The sequence below is a fragment of the Crocodylus siamensis genome, chromosome 12, assembly GCF_052110815.1.
Source record: "Crocodylus siamensis isolate JL-2025a chromosome 12, ASM5211081v1, whole genome shotgun sequence".
Lineage (NCBI taxonomy): Eukaryota > Metazoa > Chordata > Crocodylia > Crocodylidae > Crocodylus > Crocodylus siamensis.
In genome coordinates, this window is record NC_143406.1 from 17,465,512 (window position 1) to 17,480,059 (window position 14,548).

At 47.2% G+C, this 14,548-nt stretch overlaps 2 protein-coding genes across 3 annotated transcripts in view; one reads left to right on the forward strand and one right to left on the reverse strand.

Moving 5' to 3' along the window:
- The first annotated feature begins 190 nt into the window (after positions 1 to 190).
- On the forward strand, positions 191 to 4,230 carry THAP3 (THAP domain containing 3). Of its 2 annotated transcripts, XM_090024003.1 has the most exons (5): positions 193 to 365; positions 436 to 628; positions 936 to 992; positions 1,380 to 1,472; positions 3,053 to 4,230. In XM_090024003.1, exons 1-5 carry the CDS (start codon positions 208 to 210, stop codon positions 3,290 to 3,292), a joined length of 741 nt encoding a protein of 246 aa, XP_089880129.1. In that variant the 5' UTR covers positions 193 to 207; the 3' UTR covers positions 3,293 to 4,230. The 2 variants fall into 2 exon arrangements, with proteins under 2 accessions (XP_089880130.1, XP_089880129.1); XM_090024004.1 differs by lacking the exon at positions 1,380 to 1,472 and having other exon boundaries at positions 191 to 365.
- Positions 4,231 to 4,371: 141 nt separating this feature from the next.
- DNAJC11 (DnaJ heat shock protein family (Hsp40) member C11) overlaps positions 4,372 to 14,548 on the reverse strand; it is a 69,111-nt gene continuing 58,934 nt past the window's right edge. Inside the window, exons 9-16 of the mRNA XM_090024002.1 lie at positions 13,114 to 13,199; positions 12,552 to 12,668; positions 11,317 to 11,472; positions 10,956 to 11,025; positions 9,696 to 9,753; positions 8,173 to 8,315; positions 6,743 to 6,872; positions 4,372 to 6,111 (exon numbers count right to left, since the gene is read on the reverse strand). Of these exons, the coding sequence (XP_089880128.1) occupies positions 6,086 to 6,111; positions 6,743 to 6,872; positions 8,173 to 8,315; positions 9,696 to 9,753; positions 10,956 to 11,025; positions 11,317 to 11,472; positions 12,552 to 12,668; positions 13,114 to 13,199 (786 nt within the window). The 3' untranslated portion in view covers positions 4,372 to 6,085. The remainder of the gene's footprint in view (positions 6,112 to 6,742; positions 6,873 to 8,172; positions 8,316 to 9,695; positions 9,754 to 10,955; positions 11,026 to 11,316; positions 11,473 to 12,551; positions 12,669 to 13,113; positions 13,200 to 14,548) is intronic.

The following is a 14,548-nucleotide window of genomic DNA, read 5'->3' on the forward strand; positions in this document are numbered from 1 at the left end:
CCGCCCCGAGCCGCGCTCCCTCCCTGGGCGCGGGCACGCACAGGGGCCGCGCCAGACCCCAGCTCCCGGCGTGCTCCGCGGCCGCCGCCGGGGCGAGGCGGGGCAGGAGCTGCAGCCGCTGCGGGGGCCGGGCTGCTCGGCTGGACACCACCTGTGGTACGCTACCCCGCCCCTCCGCCCTCGCGCGGGAAATCCGTGGCGGAAGTCATGTGCCATAAGTGCAGGCGGTTCCGGGTCAGCGCTCGGCTCAAGTCTGCGGGGCGCCGCCATCTTTGTGCGGGGCGGACGGCGATGCCCAAGTCCTGCGCGGCGCCGCGGTGCAGCAATCGCTACAGCAGCCGCTGCCGGCATCTCACCTTCCACAGGTGCGGGGGCGCACAGGGGGAGGGCTGCAGGGCCCGGCCTGGTATGCACTGACTGGCGCTACCCCCGCAGGTTCCCCCGGAGCCGGCCGGAGCTGCTGGCCCGCTGGGTGGGCAACCTGGGCCGCACGAACTTCCAGCCCAGCTGCCACGCAGTGCTCTGCTCGCAGCACTTCCAGCCCGACTGCTTCAGCCCTTGCGGCAACCGTGCCAACCTCCGGCCCGACGCCGTGCCCACGCTCTTCACCGCCCCGCCCGCCGCCGCCGTGAGCCTGCCTCCCTTGCCGGGCGGGTCTGGCCGGACACCGCAGTTCCGTGCCTGGGGACGGGGAGAGGGGCCCGGGGAGCCCTCATGGTACTAGGCGAGGGCCCCAGGTCTGCACCTTGCCCTGTCCCAGGGTCCTTCGCCAGACATCCAGGCCCAGTGCTCCGCTGGAGGCGGGTGGCTTGCTGGGCAGAGGCTGCATCTCAGACTCCTCCGTCCTCAGAAAGCCACGTGCAGACCTGAAAATTCAGGCCCGAGTTCCGTAACCGGTGTCTGGGGGACTAATAAGGGCTTTGTCTTTGTCACAGCAAATCAGGAAGGGGAAGAGTTCTCTGAAAGATGCTGAGGATCCCCCATTGCCAAAAGTACGTCTATGCCTTACAGTTGTGTGCTCTCTACCTGCCTTTCAGCAGGAGGCAGTGCTCTCTAGCCCCGTGTGATCTTGCCAGTGAAGTGTCCTGTTTTCAGACTTGTTTAAATGCACTGAACCACCTGACTGTAGAAATCCTGTCTGACACTGAAAAAGTTTAAAGCAGTCTTGCCTCAGTCACTTCTACCTTCTACTTTAATTTGGATTAGTAATTATGTATTTCATGCAGTGATTAGGGAAGACAGAGAACCTGAAGGGAGAGCATCAGTCTTCTAAAATGAATCTCTGAGAACATGCATAGCTGAAGTTGATAGAGGTGGTTTTGGGGGAGTGAGGGCCAGTAAGCTGTGCAGGTCTGAGCTACATCCATGGTTTCTAACAGGACTGTACAGAGAGTTGGGAGGACAGGAGACTGGAAGTAGAAGCTGTTCTTCAGGAGCCTGGGTCTACTACAGCAGAGCAGCCAGTGAAGGAGGTAAAACAGTCTCTTTGCTCCATCTTGTGGGCAAAGCCAAGCATTGCTCTTGATGGTTACACACAACAAAGGACTAGACCAGGGTTGGGCAATTTTGGCTGGGAAGCCACTTAACCAAGTTTTGGCAATGCTTCTATAATGTAATCATCCTGGATGGGGGTGAGCTCAGCAGAGCTGGAGACTGCTTCAAGAAAACAAGATGGCTTGTGATGCCGCTCAGATGTAGGAGCTGGCCTTATAATGACCAAACCAAGTCTGTTGCACTGAATGCACAAATTAGATCTTTGTTCTTGAGAGAGCTCTCCAAGTTCTGGTTACTGAGCAGCACAGGCTGTCCTGGCAGACAGCAAGGCCAGGGGAAGTTGCTAGCTGATCTGAACCAAATGGCCAGGGACACATCAACACTAGTGCAGCAGGCACCCTGGCAGACTGTGGCCTCCCTGCAGAAGATATAACTTTAACACATTTTATAAAAAAAACAAATGCCTACTATAACACTTTAATTTTATTCCAAAAAATATTTTTGTCCTGATGCACAGCAGCTCAAAATAAAGTTACTGTTCTATATAGTTTGGTGGGGGGGAGGGCTGGGCTGGGTGTGTTGTTAGGAGGATACTGCCTGCATGCTAGGTCCCAGGGGCTGACTGGGGGAGAGGGACTCTCCCTCTGCCTCTTTCTCCCCTCCCAGTCTGGTCTGTGGCACTATGTGGGGCTGAGCTGTGCCTGTTCTTCACCCAACAGCACTGCCCTGGTCCCAGTCCACCAGCACAGCTTCCTGCTGGGGCTGTTTTTCACTCACTTGGCTGTCTACAGCTTGCTGCTCATCACACTGGGTGTACAGAGTGGGTGCTGGTGGCCAGGAGCTGGAGTGGGACCTCCCTGGCTGCAGCTGCCTGGAGCAGCTCAGGAGGGGCAGGAGCTGCACAGAAGCTGTGCATGGTGGCAGGGGCTGGAGTGGGTGCACAGTGTGGGCTGCCCCTGTGCAGAACTCAGCACCACAGGGGCAGCCCTGGGCCAGATATAATCTATTAGTGGGTTGGATCACTATAGTGGCCATATCTTGCCCACTCCAGGACTCAACGCCCAAGAGAGGGAAGCAAAATTAACTACGTTACTGCAAGCAAAGTACGTTCTTCTGCAGGGGCCTTATGCATCATAGACATGAAGACGCTTAACAAGAATTGCAGAGAAGGAGTCTGATGTCTGGTTTAATGTTGCTTGGAAAATTTAAACTATTCTATTTTGATGAGGTATACAAAGTATTGGCAGTGCTAGGCTTGTACCTTGGCTTTAAGCACTGAAGGTTACACATGAAATATGCTCAGTGCCAAGTTCAGGGGACACTTATTCCTTGCAAAGTGGTTGTAATAGGAACTAGGGATTCAGAACTGGATTCACCTCTACTGAGCTTGAACAAATTACTTCACATCTGTGGCATCACCTCTACTGTAAAATAGGGAGATGACTAACCTGCCACATGGAGAATAGCTGCTCTTTACTCTTATTGGGTTGTATTGTATAACTGCTAGCAGGCCTCAGCCTTGCCCTCTCACTTGCCATTCCCTGTGTTCTTTTATCAGGTTACTACAACAGAGGCAGCAGAAACAGAGGACAGGCAGCTGAAATCCAGGCCCTTGGTGCAGAGGCACCACCCTCAGAGCTCAGATCACAGCTATGCCATTGCTGACTGCACTTCCTTGAAAAAAAAGCTCTTTCAAGCCCTGGAAGAAAATGAAAAACTCCGAAAATGCCTGAAAGTTAAAAGTGTAGAACTAAAAAGGATACTTGTGCGGCTCCAAACTTGTAAAAAGGAGCACTGAGAACTCCAAGCTAACCAAGCTCCCGGAAGGGTGCTCGACCGGACTTTCTAAACACTCTTCTACCTCCAAGATCAGCTCAAGAGGCTGCTGCCTAGTGTGACTTTCCCATGGGCTAGGGAAACCTCATTGCTGTGGTTTCTCCTGGGCATAACTTTACATTCACACAAATCATAACTGCGTGGTAGACAAGAGCTGAGAACTAGTGCCCACAGTCTGAGACAGAAAAATATGAACGTATGAAAACCCAAACTTTTACATCATGCTTGAGTACTTGTAATGTTAGTATGGTTGTTAAAGGGGAAAGGAGAAAATTGACAGGGTAACTAGGAGATGCTACAGAAGTTTTCTTGGATGCCGTTGCATCTAGTATGCCATTTAATTGAGGGTGAGAAGTGGGTAATTTTAATGCTTCCTTAAGGCATTTTTGCCTGTTTATTTTGATAAGAGTTAACAGTATTTATTTTTCTCTCCTGTGTAACATATAGGTTGTCAGAAGCATCTCACCTGTAATCTTCCTGTAAATGTAAAACAAAAAACAGTTGTGAACTGATTCTAAAGCTACAAAGCAGCTGAAGGGGTCAAAAAGCCAGTTTGTAAGTGGTATTAGGGTTGTTCTAGTTCCCTTTTATTCTGTAGGCTGTAAGAAAAGGGATTTACTTTGACAGTAAAAATTATTTAAGCACAGTAAAACATAAGAGTCAGTGTTGACCGTTTATTACTTACAAACTTTATGACTTTTTATGTCTCCTTCTTAGTTCAAGTATTGAAATTTATCTACGTAGTGGTGGCATTTTTCCTGTAATTAACAATAAATGTGTTTAATAATTTTTGTACTTCTGAGCATTTCATTTCCAGACAATCCTTCTATTATGACTAATAACTTTCAGTAGCAGAGCCTGGCTCCAATCAGATGTGGGTGATGGTAAAAACAGTGAAAGATGGCAATTTTTGAGAGCTTATGAGACATAAATGTTCAAACCTGCCCCCCTTACTTCTTCTTAGAGACACAGGCCTTCTCCCTTGTTACTTAATAACTTGCTGTAGACAGGCCAGACTTATATTTATAAAACAGAACTTGAAAGAGTCAAATCAGGAAAAGGTTTATTTGGACAATCCAGCATTTTCCGCTTCACCAGCTGACAAGGTAAATGAAGTATTTGGTGCCTAGAAAATTAAGTCTGCATCAAAAGGTACCTGGGGTAGTTTTTAACTAAGATTCATTCAAAACACAAAGTTTATTGCAAAATTAACATGTAAATAAAATCCGTGGTGATAAGTAATGAGCGCTCCTACAGCAGGAGTCATTCACAAATAACAAGGAGATTTGGTTTTTTTTAAACCTGGTGACCATCATTGGATTGTAAGACTAGACAGGGGAGAGACTTCCCAGCTTTTCTGGAACAGCTATAATGAACTGACTTTTGAACAAGGACTGTTGTCGATGAGATTATTCTAATGTGGCTTTCTGTTTTTAAGTGGGAGACAAAGACAGTCACAGGAATGAGCAGAATGGCAATCAGACAGAAACAAGGGGCAAAGACGCATGTCAGCAACATGTTTACTGCTATGTCAATATACACTTGTTTCTGTGAGGGCCCTCCCAGGACTGACCAGGAGCAGAACTGTTCCCTCATGACCCATTAAAAGCCACTGACTGTTCCTTTCATATATGAAAGTCTTAACTTACTGCTGTGCCAGCTAGGAAACACTATCATCTCCATCGTTCTGTTGTTGGTGGAGCAGTAGTGCCTCTTCTGGGGGTAAGTCCCAAGCACCTGCTGTGGATATTCTAGGGAATCTATTCCACAGGTGCCTCTGCTATTGAAGGCAGCCAGCAAAATTCTCATGTTCTCACCTTCTTACCCCATTTGGCACATTTCTACTTTTTGGTCTGGTTTACCTGCATCAACTGCGTCTTCCTCTGGCTAGAATGAAATCTATTGGAAAGCAACAACTGCAACAGTAAATTCAGCTGAACCGAACAATTCAGATTCTAGCTAATTCAGTTTCTCCCCTACCAAAAAAGACTTAAAATACTATGGAGTTCTTGGCTTAGCAGAAGCAGAATGTGTATGACAAGGACTGTGGTTGTAATCCTGATAATTAGTTTAGTGTCATAATGGTGCTCAGAATCAGTGTCACTAACTGGATGGATTCATGCTGAAAAGTGTCCATGCAATTAGGTAAAGCAGAAGACTTAGTTTCCAACATACTCACTGTTCTCAAACAATGAGCATGTTTTTCATTCAGATCTGGGACGAGCACCACAATCTTTATATATTTTTTTCCAGTAACAGACTCTATATCAAGAAGATTCCTAGGAGGAGGTCACAAATTTCACTTCCTCTTACAGAATATTATATTAGCTATTGTTTTTAGTTAAGGACAGTGTAACCCAACCCTGTCAGAAGGAAAAGAAGGAAGAGTGGAGGGTCCTCTTCCCTGCTCACAGCGTGAAAGGAAACACTGAGTGTGAACAAATGAGCTGCAGTCACCTTGCAGCAGGAAAGACTGGATCAAAAGATAGCTGCAGCCCAAGCCCCATGCTGCTCCTCCCAGGCAGAGTATACCACATTGTCTCAGTCAGGTCACCTTGCTAATTACGCCATAGTCCTGGGTAGTACTGCTTCGGAGCAGGTCCTCTCCTGTTGTTCCTTAACATAATTGGTATGACACCACCCTCTACATGAACCATAAAAATAAAAACGTCTCTTTAAATTCATCAGATCCAGGGAGAAGGTTTTGCAGCTTCTGTTGACATGGGTACAGTAGATGATGCCCCTTTTCACTAGATTAGCTGTCTGCATCAATTCTGTGAGCTGTTAAGGAAAAACACATGAATAGAGTATGTTCATTAGAAAAGATTCACCTTAATTCAGGATATTTACCATAAAACTAATTACAGACAGAAATGTCACTACTAGCAAATAAACATAAGCAAGACCCTTATCCACTTATGAAAACTTCATAAGAGATTGACCACTCACTCAGTGCGTGCATACATCCCTGTTAGCAAGGAAATCCTGGATTTATTTAGGAGAGACTTGTATTCTTCAGTCAATTCACAATGCACTTATTCTGAAGTACAGTGAAAACTGTCACTATATTACCTACCTTGAAAAATGATTCTGGGGATGGTTGCAAAGTCAAATCAAACAATAATATCAAATCTCCCAGCTCTTCATATCACCCCATATCTTGAACAGTCCATATGAACTGTTCTTCTTTCCACCATGAGAAAGAATCAATAGAGATCACCCAGACCATGCTAACTCCTCAGAACTAATGAAACCAATGTCTCTGCAACTGAGACATCCGAACTGGCAGCTCCATAGTAATACTGGCCCCCAGTGTTAAGAGCTGACTGCATGGGTGGGTAGTTCCTTTCCTGGCTGCTGGGATTGCGGCCCAGTGACTGAAGGAAAGAAGACTGGAGTCCCGGCTACTTACATTGCTTTGGTATCCTAAGGGCCTCATTGTCAGCAGACATCACTTGGTGCAGAACTCCTCGGAACTGATACAGCACTTTCAAACTCTTGTCTTCACCCACACAAGGGTCGTAGAACCCAGGCAGTCCAGCCTTAAGCAAGAAAACCAATATATTAAGCACAAGAGAATGACACTTTCACAGCTCTTCCACTGGAGCTTTTGGGGTACAACAGAGAAAGGTTGGGAATTATAAGTGGTTATCTACTCTTTAGAAGTGGGCACAGCCAATATCCAATCTAATCACTGTACAAGACTAATTAAAAGTTATTTCCACATACATACCAACATGTTGCTTCTAACATGACATCTGCTTTTTTTTTTTTTTTTTTTTTAATATTTCTCTCTCCCTTGCTGCTGTTTGAAAGACTTGCACAAACAGGGGAAATTGACTCTCTAGGGAAATAAGCTCAAGCAGCCACCCTACCCAGTGCTCTGAGTCAGCTGGAAACAATAGAAAAGAATCATTTTCCCTTCCCACATTTCTTGCAGTGATTTTATCCTTTACAACTGCAGATAAGCCAGTTTCAGCTCCCTGTCACTTTCAAGCTGATTCTCCCACAACAGCATTTATTATACAGCTCATAATAGGCTGATACTGGGCTAAGGCATTCCCCTCCCTCAAGCTACGGCCATGCAGAAGAAGGAAGTGAGCGTCAAAAACTGCCTAGATGCACTTATACTAGAGTGGGCTGTACTCCTGGACAGTGTAGCTGCACTCTGCCTGGTGAGTAAGCTGTACAACAGGAGTGGAAAGAAAGGGGCCTGCAGTAGAAGTGAACACCAAGAACACAGGGCATGGATGCCAGTTTCCACAGACCTAGAGCCTGTAGAATTGGAAATTGAGCCTCAACTGACAAACATCATCCGTGTGCTAGATCCTATAACAAATATTTAACAAGGTAATTACTGTGTCTTGGATTAGAACAGCTCAAGGCTGGAGGTAATTTGCTATTGCCAGATGCAGTTTTCCCAGTTTAACATGAAGCAGCAGTCAGAATCAGCTGTCTCTTTAGAAACAAAGGCTTTGTTGCTAGGGGATGAAAGGAGAGGCTGAGAACCATGCCTCTTGTAGCCCATCTCAAAGCAACTCAGACTATTCCTGCTGCATTGTTCCAAAGTCAGTAACAGACTTCCTGCCCCACATTCATGTGATACAAGATACACATTGTGTTGATACAAGAACTGGGAAAACTATCACAAAGATAGGGACAGCAGGACTCACAGCACTTGGTACAAACATTGGTTCTCCACATCTAGATTGACTAGCTCCAACTATATTACTAAGTTCCCCAATAGAGCAGAATATATGGTAATTTACACAGATACTTAAGAGCTCTGCTGCCTGGTCAGGCCCTGTGATTTTCTTGAGGACTGGCACAGTCAGCACGTACCTTGGATGCCTCTGTTAGGATGAGCTTGGAGTCCTTCACCATGCATTGCAGAGGCACGGTCACATCAATCACTTTCACCTTCTCATTCTTCCGGCTGTTATCGTTGACAAACTTCCCATACCAGGCATTCACCACAATCAGACCTGCATTTTACACAGGGACACCTCCATGGGCAAAGGCTGCCTTGAGCACCTGCACAGCAACTAAAGAACCCAGCTCATGCCCTCACCTAACACCTTCCTGGAAAGACTCCCATATCCTTCAGCACACCACAAAAAGCCCAGCCAGAATGAAAGGAGAATTTCTATACTGACCCGTGACCCTCTGAAACCTAACCAAGTGGGAACTAGGGCACAGGCAGATACCTCCCACCTCCTACCACCACCTTTGGTCCAGACCAATCCCTTCCTAGAAAAGCATTTCCACTTCTAAGTTCAGGATTAACGGAAGATGACTGAGGCAGTTCACATTTCTCAGAACAATGATTTTAGGTTGTCCTAAATTCAGGCAGCTGTCACCACAGCAGTTACACTCAATTCACCCTTTGAATGTTATCTTTGAAAGCATAAAGCCCAAGAAGTTATACACCATTTAGAATTCAAAGTTGAGGTCTACTGGCAAATTACATTGCTCTGGAATGACAGAATCCTAGGGTGGCTATACACATGCAGTGAGGCTGCTCCGGCACGCTGTAATTACAGCATGTTGGAACAGCCTCACTTGTGTAATCAAGTCTGCTGGACCATGGTAATTACCATGCTCCAGAAGACTCCCATGTGTCATGTATTAGCGTCCCCACACTGAAAAATGGTTTGGCGAGCTTTAGTTAAAGCGCTCCTGCTGTTATTTTTCAGCACGAGGATGCTGATACATGAGACACTCCAGGCGCTTTAAATAAGGAGCTCTTGGGGCTGCTTTAATTAAAGCTTCTGTGTCACCCCCACCCCACAACCCAGAGCATGTGTACAAACACCCCGCGACTCGAGATAGCTGGTATATACACAGACATTTATGGATTTTTACAGTGGTCTCCCAGCTTTTAGGGTAGAAGTCAATGGAGAAAGCTGCTGGTGCCTATCCAGTATTGCCTGAATTCTCCTGGCTCTAAGTTCAAAACCAGGCCACATCCCCCAGCAATGTGTTAGAACACTACTGGGTGTCCCCCGCTCCCTTGTGCTGCATTCTGTGTAGACACCCAAGATAAGTTTGTACTGGGGCCTTCCCCTCTCTCATTCTGGCATGGGGGGCACCAGCGGGGCAAGACTAGGGGGTGAGGCAACTACCACTCTGTGCTCCCCTACCAGCCAGGGCACCAGTGCTCTCAGGAGGGCATAAGCCCCCCCAACCCCCCCCATATGCATCACCTATGCATTCTGGATTTGTATTAAGCATGAAAACTGAAAATCCACAGACATCTCTCATGCCTACCTCCCACTTGTCTCTCCCCAGCCCCCCAACCTCTGCAGAGGTGTCCTTCCTCTCCCCAAACCTGCAGAACAAACAATCTGTGCTGTACTCTTTACCCATCCTGGCTTCCTCTGCCTCAATTATCCTCCGGACAGACTCCTGCATTAACCGAACCTGCCACGACAAAGAACAGAATAAAATCCAGCAGCAAAAGAGACTGTTTGAGAGATGCAAAGAAGTCCCCTGTAGAAGCAGCTTCCTTTAGCCAAAGAGTGCCTGAGACAGGTGAAAGAATTAGGACACATCTTCAGGCCAGGGCCTAAATATCATCTTGAGAGCCCAGCTAAGCAGCATATGAAATCGAGGTTAAGAATAAAGAGTAAAATGGGAAATGCAGTGCCATAACACAGAGCACTAGGCTAGTCCTGCCTGGAAAATCAGCCAAGCCCAAAAGCAATTTCTCAAACAAATAAAGGAGAGAGTATGCAGGAGGCCCTGTGTTCCACTTTCCATGCAGAGAGCATGCTGTCATGGGGCTATGAATAGGGACCTACCAAAATTATGGCAGAAGTGGGCTGTGTGGCAGCTCCTTTAATCTTGCAGGTTCCCCCGCACACCCCCCCCCACCAATTGGGGTTTTAAATATGGTGCCATTTTTGCCTCTGGGCCAGTCAGAAACAAGCAGCAGGGTCACTGGGGCCCTTCAGCCACTCAGCAATGGGGCAGGGCACACAGAGGAACCTGCAAGATTAAAGAAGCTGCCATACAACTCACTTCCACTGTCATTTTGGTAGGTCCCTATCAAAGGTCCCAGAGTGCACAGGCCTGCCAGTCCCCCAGGCTTCCCAAATTAGGTGGTTGTAGCTACATACTATAGCAGCTCCAGTTGACAGCCTACTGTGCAGAGCTTCCAGCTTCCCCCATACCCCTGAATTTTAATTATGTGTCCCCTCAGTTTTACTTTTACACATCCCCTGCCCAGAAATTAATTCTGTCCCTTCACCTAGCCCCATATCCAATCATCCTCAGCTCCCCACACCAGTGCTGTCCATTTTATCAGAGAAAAAAAGGAGTCAGCAGCTAAGCTGCCCTGGGCTACAGGGGTTTTTGTTCCTGTCAGCAGCAAAATCAAGGGGGGGTCCCCCAAAACAAGGCTGATATCCATAAAAGGGCTGGAGTGTCTTTCAGCACTACCAGTCCAGTTCCAGTCCTGGCCAGAATCAGGTGACTGTTGGCAGCTGGCAGTACAGTGCAAGCTCTATATGCTCACCTGGGCGCACAGCTAGAGAATACAGCAAGTGACCTGCATGCAACAAAACCATCAACCCAAGGACGATGCCACCCAGCAAGGGTGCAGGGAAGGAGAGAGCACTTACTGCAGCTTCTGCCTCCTGTTTCTTGTGTAGGATGTCACTGGCTGTGCTTTCCCTTTGCTTCTCCAACTCTCTGATAAAAAGGAAGTTAAACATAATTTTAAATGTGATACAGCCACAAGAAGGCACTTCCAATACTACCCATCTCAACAGACACAGCACCCCGATGAGTGAGGGCCACCACCTACCCAAGCTGCCATGAAGCTGTGCTGTAGGTCTGTGTACAGCCCTAATCCTTCAGCGCTCCATTTTTCCTCAGGCTTCCAGAATGCTACATAGTGACTGTACCTCAGATACCCCAGCACGTGACCCACCACCCAAAGGCAACTGGGCAGGAGTGCCCAACTCCATACTCAGAACTCACTTCTCCTTTTGTGCTTGGAGGTAGGGTTTGATGATTAGCCTATGCATGGCAAAGTAGATAACTAGGGGTCCCACGGTGGCATAGAATACAGCACTGGGAAGCAGCTGATCTGTCAGATGGATAGGGAAAAAGTAGGTCTGGCTAGCCCTGTTCAACCTAGAACAAAGAAGAACAAAGTGGCTGGTCACAGCAAGCCTGGAATTCTAAAGGGCCCAGCAGAATACGTCCAACAACAGCCAGTGGCAGGGGATCCAATTCAGTGACAGCAGCCAGCAAAGGGCATGAGATGTTCTGAACTCTGAATTTTCAAAAGGCAAACAGCACCTAGATCAAATCAGAGCAATCGCAAGGCATACTGCAGAAGCCTGCCAGACCCTTACGTGGAAGGGATGGATGCTTCTTCTGAAAAAATCCACTGCTGCACTGTTCTCATTCACTGAACGACCTACTCACTGGATTTTAACCAGCAAGACTAGATCAGTTACCTGTCCCTGTGCACAGCATGGAACACAATGTTCCCAGCTGCACAGCAACAGTGGATACTCTCAACAGAAGGAGGTCACACACATGCATGCGTCTTGTAGGAAGAATATGAAAGATTTTACTATAAGCAGGTGGCAAACAATTTCAGTAAAGTTCAGCTTTTCATTAGGACTGGAATCCAGAGCCGGGCTAATTACAGCAGTGTTTGCATGCCCTCTGCTGGCAAAGTCAAAGTATGCACTATAATATAGCAACACATTAGGGGCTCAGTGTCTTTTTCTAATGCATGGTATTAGAAACATGTCAGTTTTCATTAGTTAACTGTAACAATATAGATGGGTCTAAATATTTGCCAGGGTATACAGATAGTAGTGCTGGAATACAATTCAAGATATTCTTGAACCAGGAAAAAAAAATCCCCAGCCAGTTTTGTACCAGTTTCTTACAGTGATGGTCAGAACTTGTCTTTAAAAAGCACCCTCAGATTACTTTTATTTTCTTACAAACTGGGTATGAATGAGATCTCAGCACCATACAGAGGAATGCTGGCAATATGTACTTGGCTTCAGAGGGCCACATGTCTATCTCAAAAGCAAGGGCAGCTGCAATCTGGTCCTTTTTATTGCATGCATGTGCATCACTGCCTTTGGGCTCTATTTGCCAATATGCCTGGAGCACCTACATCAGGGAGGCCCTGATGTAATGTGGAGCAGAGATGCAGGAGATACATTACAGTTATTAACTTAACTGACTTGATTTTCAGGGACACGCCTTGTGGAACACCAACACTGACAGTAGCTCCTAAAATACTGTGCCTGGAAATCTTCCTCTCCGCTCCATATTCCACCATGGTCCCAAAAAAACCAGCCCTGGAACAAGAGAACCAGAAAAGAGTCAAGCAAGGGCAAGCTCTCTGATCTCTCTCATAGCTAAATTTTATTTATTGTAGTTTCACAAAGTCTCAAGCAAAATAAAACAAGAGGAAACTACATAACAAGGAACATGCTGTGCACAGAAAAGGTAGTTCGTGAGAATGATTCACCCTGAAAATATAAGACAAGACCAAGAAGACAGGAGTCTTCTGCAGCGATCAAGACTTACAGGACAAAGGTTCAGCTAAGCCAATAAGACTGGCCATTCAATTTACCTGATTAACAGGGAGAATTAGAATTCAAGGGAAGCAAACGTTCAAACAGGACAGTACAAGCACAGATGTAGTGCGCAGGTTGTGCAGGCCTGCAGCAGTGGTGATGAGATTTTCCTGCAGGACTCTCTGACGCATGCCTGGCATGAACATCCCACAGCCACACTTACTTGAGAGAGCCTTTGACTCGTGTCTGATCCTCATCCTGAAACTTATGCTGGTAACTGATCATCATGAAGGAGTGGGGGATTCCCAGCTGAAACACCAGAGAAGCATGAGTGCGGGGAAAAGCATCACTAGTCACCACTGTGCATCCCCAGCCACTGCTATACATCTCCACAGAATCCCCTTTCTACTCAGTCCCTTATGCAAAGTATAAGCATGCCAGGAGCCATCCCCTGCACGCCACTACTCATGTCTGGAGCTGTTCTACACTCACAGTGACTGGCCCCATAAAGCACTGGAGCCCTTATAAGGGAGAGGACTAAGATTTCAGGCTACAAGGGAGGTCCCCTTTTACAAAATAATCTGCAAAGCAACAACCAGAGGAGAACTGACTTAAAAGGGCAGTGTCAGTTGATTTAATGCCAAGGTTTCTATTACTATATCTGGTGAAAAACACTACATTTACTCAAATCTAAGACAACCCTAAATTTAAGACACCCCCCCAATAATTAGATTCTATACATGGAAAATTTATACATTTGTTATATATTTTCCATATATAGAATCTAATTATGGAAGGTGATCTTTAATTCATGCTCCCCACCACTGCAGGGGGCCAGGTGGGGAAGCAGGTGGTGTGGGGAGATCAAGCAACTTTCCCCTGCTTGTGCCTGCCCTCACTAGGCTCTGGTCCCCCTTTTCCCTCCCCAGCCTCTGCTTCACCCATCCCCAACTTTAACTTTGCTCGATGCTGGTAGACTCCACCCCTGTTTTAGCCTGAGGCATTGAGCATGGCCTCAGCCTGGCCCCCATAGCAGCTCTGTGGACTGTGCATCACCGTTATGGGGTCAAGCTGGGGGCATGCTCAGTGCCCAAGGCTGCAGTGTTCACAGAGCCCTGCTGGTGCACAGCAAGGGTTGAGGGAAGGGAGGAAGGGAAGAGGGCAGGCAGAAGAGCAGAGGCTGCATGGGGAACAGAAATGGCAGGAAGAGGCTGTAGGAAGGAAACAGTGGAGTGCAAAGGTGGGGGGGGATGGCAGGGAAGAGCCCACAGGTAACAGCTACAACTATGACCAAATCCCAAATAGGAGTCAGAGCCTGAGCCACAGCAGCCGCCTACCCACCCACCCTCCATGGCCCTTGTTCGTGATTCTAAGATGAGGAGCTCCCCTTTCCATGTTAAATAGGGAAAAAAACCCATCTTAGAATGAAGAAAATATGGTAAGCTTCCAGGCACCCTTAAAAAGAGCAACTGGCAGCTGCCTGCTTTATCCCAGACTAATGGGATCCTTCTGAAGTCCCCCACTCCATTCCCACCTAGCCCCACATTTCGTATTAGAAAGTCACTGCTGCAATCTACAGGCAAAATGGGTGGGCACACACACTGAACTGCACTGGTGCATCCAGGACTGCCAGGTGTCTCCATGCAGCAGGAAGATTA

What these genes read in the sequence shown, in the direction of transcription:
- THAP3 (XM_090024003.1), top strand. Translation starts at nt 208, where the DNA reads ATGTGCCATAAGTGCAGGCGGTTCCGGGTCAGCGCTCGGCTCAAGTCT. An exon ending in CGGCATCTCACCTTCCACAG is followed by an intron (nt 366 to 435) that starts GTGCGGGGGCGC and finishes CTACCCCCGCAG; the next exon opens with GTTCCCCCGGAGCCGGCCGG. An exon ending in CCGCCCCGCCCGCCGCCGCC is followed by an intron (nt 629 to 935) that starts GTGAGCCTGCCT and finishes TCTTTGTCACAG; the next exon opens with CAAATCAGGAAGGGGAAGAG.